Below are 3,812 nucleotides of genomic sequence, written 5' to 3' on the forward strand. Positions count from 1 at the left end.
CCGGCTGACTTGAAAACGTCCAGCCCCTCCAGAAGCTCCCTAACTAAATCCTCGCTAACCCTTGGCCCAGGTGTGCCTCCCCTAGGGCCCGAGGGGGGCCCAGCAGGGAGGTGGCAGCTCCCAGAACTACTCTAATTTAAGTGCTGAATGGTTGGAATCTTTGATTGTGGAAAATATTCCACACTGATAGAATTGCTCAGATGCAACTTAATGTGCTGAGAAAACATGAACGTTGATGCGCAGGGCAAGGTTTTCAGAAGCCAACAAGATCATTGTATCACACTGATTTCAGTGCATGGTTCTGGCAATATGTCCAATAATGCTTTGCCAACAGTCATGTTACAGAAACAGCAAACTTCAAGATTTAAAGGTAGGGTAACTATTGTATGTTTATAGGAAGTAACCCTGTCCTCACGCTGATTTTAAAAAAAATAAAATAATAATAATAATAATAATTCTGAGGGGGAATAATGAAATAGCTAGTATTGTTTACTTGCCTGTGGAAAAAATACCATATGTATACATTGTTTGAGGCTTTTGAAGTCTCATCAGATGTGTTCTTTTCCTGCTCATTCCTCAACATTGACTGTATTCAATTCACTTTTTGAGTGTTCAATAACATTTTCTGTATTTTATCTTCTAAATTATTCCCATAATTGTTAATGGTTAAATACTATTCTTACTGATACAGAAATGAAAATAACATAATAGATTATGACATCACAGTTCCAAAAGATCACTAGTTTAGTATTTTTTTTTAAGCATTATTTTATTGCAGATGGGATTTCCCAGGAGTGTGATTAAAATATATTATTACTGTGTCCTCTAATCTGCAAGAGTCAACCTGATTTACCTGTATATAATTTTTTTTAAAATAGGCAGTAGAGTCTGATGAGGCATTAGAAGATGATGTACCAGATTCCCCAGGGCTGGAAAAGCAAGACAAAGAGAAGGATAATAAGGATTCTAAGAAACTTCGTTGTAAGTACAGCTAACTCTTAATAAGTTTCCATTGATTATGTTGATCCCACCTAGCTTTTTATGGTTGGAAGAAGGTTTAATTTAAACAAAGAAGTTCTCTTATGCTATAAGTATAAATTATTTTAAGCCAAAAGATGAGAAGAAAGCAAATATGAGGTTAATATTACTCAAAGAATCTTACCAGCTATGTGCCAAAGCACAGTGCAACATCTATATATTTAAGAATTATTACTGCTTTTCATAATTTTGAAACTTAACTGTCTGATTTTAAGTTCCATTAATTTATTTGCATAAGCTTTTCAAGACCTACATATGTACATTAATTTTTTTTTTTAAATTCCACATTTTAAAATTCCTTGTAAAACTTAATTTGTCATTCTGTCTAGAAGTCGGTTCCTCTCTCTCTTCCTTTCTCCAAATTTGGACACTTCACCTTGCAACAAAATGTGCATCAATTTTTCATCATGCTGGGCCATCAAGGGGGTACTTTGCAAGGTGGAAAATGGACAGCTGGTCCTTCACATATAACTCCATGAGGGGCATGGGGGAAGGAGGTTTCAACCTACAGTGACATTGGGGGCGGAGGGTTGCTTTTTGCTGGCAAGTGTTTCATGCTCAGCCCCTGGGAAAGCCACATACCTTTACACTTTCACTGTTTGCTTTTAATGTTTGTATAATCAAGTTCTAAACAGTAAAAAGTCTCTGTGTCTCTGGCATGATAGTGGGACAGACAAGGTTTCAGGGCCCACAGGTTGAATGGCTACACATTAACCACCCATAGGCTGCCCATCGGACAGCCATGGTATAAAACATCTCATTTAATAGTTCATTTTACTTTTTTTCCTTTCAAGGTACCATTTGTACAATACAGAAAAAGTGCCAATGGTGACAACAGACCCCCTAGCCTATAGCTCGGTGTTTGAAATGCTAGTCAGGGAGCTAGAAGGCCCAGATTCAAATTCCCTCTTCTCTTATTTAGATCAGGAGCTTGACTTCGGGTTTCCGCTCTTGAATGCCCTAGTCACGCAGCTGTTAGGGTATTCTAAGGTAGTCTCTCCTGTTAAAGATGTTCTACTTTGTATAAATAATTACATCTTAATTGGAACAATTCTGGTTTCTGTCCTCTTTGAAGAGTATTCTTAACTACTAGATGGGCCTTCAAGTTGTGCCTTCCCAATGACTATTGACATTCATAAAATATGGAATAGATGAAACAGGAGTGACCGTATCCTGGCAGACATTACATTTCTGCCATGAGTAACATGTTAATTGAGCCATACATTGGACCATGCCACATTTTCAACCTATTTATGGTCTGATAAAATGGCAAGTCAGCCACAAAGATGTTCCATGTGGAATGTAGAACATGTTTGTGATGGGTATGTATTGTGTTTCAGTGTGTGGCATGCAAGATTGGGCTTCATGGTATGGTTTTAAATGTTCCTTTACTGTAAGCCAAAGGACTCCCTTATGTGGGGACATTTAAATCCAGGCTGAACACCCCATTCCTGGGCCTGTGTCACAGACAGCTGGGGTCCAAGACCTCACAGATGTTCAGCTGCATACACTTGTACATGGAAGCTTTTGAGTTGGAGCATGGGCACTGGGGAGCTTCCTGGCTAAATGTGCGCCCCTATCAGGTTTGTGGCATGGGCAGCTGGGGATAGAGGAATTCCCAAATCCCCAGCTGTTTACTTCAGTGAGCAGTCACCTGGTCGCATGCACACTGCTGACAGCACACTTTAAGACCTAACACTGCTCTGTTCCCAATCCTGAAACTCAACCTAGTGTCAGGATTGGGCACAGGGCAGCCCCAGGTTTTGGGAAACAGTCACTCCCTTTCCAGTCGATGGGATCAGGCTGGGGACAGTCCCAGGTGCCATTTTGTCCTGTGCCAATTGCACAGTTGGGATTTAAGGAATTTTATGCCCCATCCCAAACATGCCTCCTGCCAGTGTATGTTTGGTGTGGCAGAAGTATAGTGTAAAATATCTCACAGCCCAATCATTCCATTTTTTTTAATGTCTGCGAGGGAACAGAGACTCACCCCAGACCACCATGTAACCTGATTGGTAGGTAGCCATTCTCCTGGGAGGTGAGGCCCAGGTTTAGGTCCATCTTTTAAATCATGCAGAGGGAGTGTTTTGAACCAAGGCCTCCTACGTTAATATCCTAACTTTGAATTGCTTCTGTGTCACTGTGCCAATTTGTAGGTGATAATAATGTTTGTAGCTTACCTAAAAATTACATCTTGCTTTTTGTTATGTATAGATAATACGAGACAACAACACACAAATAGATTTTTTTCCCCAAACTATTATACAGTTTTAAAATACCACATATTTTGTTTGCTTTGTCCATTATATTGTATTAGCCAAAGTGGAAAAGTGTTCTTGAATTGGTTGTTTTACTTGTTTTATTTTCATCTAAATGCAGCATCTATAAATACCTCCACTGTTAAATTAGCAATTGAATTGCAATTAATTTAATACTAATATAAATTAATCTTTTATAACATGAAAGGAGTAATAACTTTTTATCATTACTTCAGAGTGAGGACTGAGTGCAAGTGTTTCTTAGTCACTGAGTTATTTTGTTCAAATATAATTTTATTTTTTGCTTCTGGGCTTATGTGAAAAGCTAACTTTTCACGGCAGGCGAGACTTCACACTGAGGAGGTTTGATTCTTTTTTTTTTTAATATGGAAGACTAAAATCCAAGGTAAACTGTAAATTGTGTAGTTGTAATAAATCACATGTGCCTGAGGCAGTGTTGTGAGTAATCCTCTTTTTTTTTAAGATCTATAAGAAGGGACTTTCTGAGAGTTTGGA

At 38.6% G+C, this 3,812-nt stretch overlaps 1 protein-coding gene across 6 annotated transcripts in view; it reads left to right on the forward strand.

The window, feature by feature from the left end:
* The window catches only part of ARHGAP12 (Rho GTPase activating protein 12), a 183,643-nt gene that overhangs the window by 164,092 nt on the left and 15,739 nt on the right, over nucleotides 1-3,812 (forward strand). For all 6 annotated transcript variants that reach the window (XM_019508204.1, XM_019508201.1, XM_019508205.1 and 3 more), the window contains one exon: nucleotides 879-981. In XM_019508204.1, the coding sequence (XP_019363749.1) occupies nucleotides 879-981 (103 nt within the window). The remainder of the gene's footprint in view (nucleotides 1-878; nucleotides 982-3,812) is intronic.

Source organism: Gavialis gangeticus, unplaced genomic scaffold (genome assembly GCF_001723915.1).
Source record: "Gavialis gangeticus isolate Ggan-Ray unplaced genomic scaffold, GavGan_comp1, whole genome shotgun sequence".
Classification (NCBI taxonomy): Eukaryota; Metazoa; Chordata; order Crocodylia; family Gavialidae; genus Gavialis; species Gavialis gangeticus.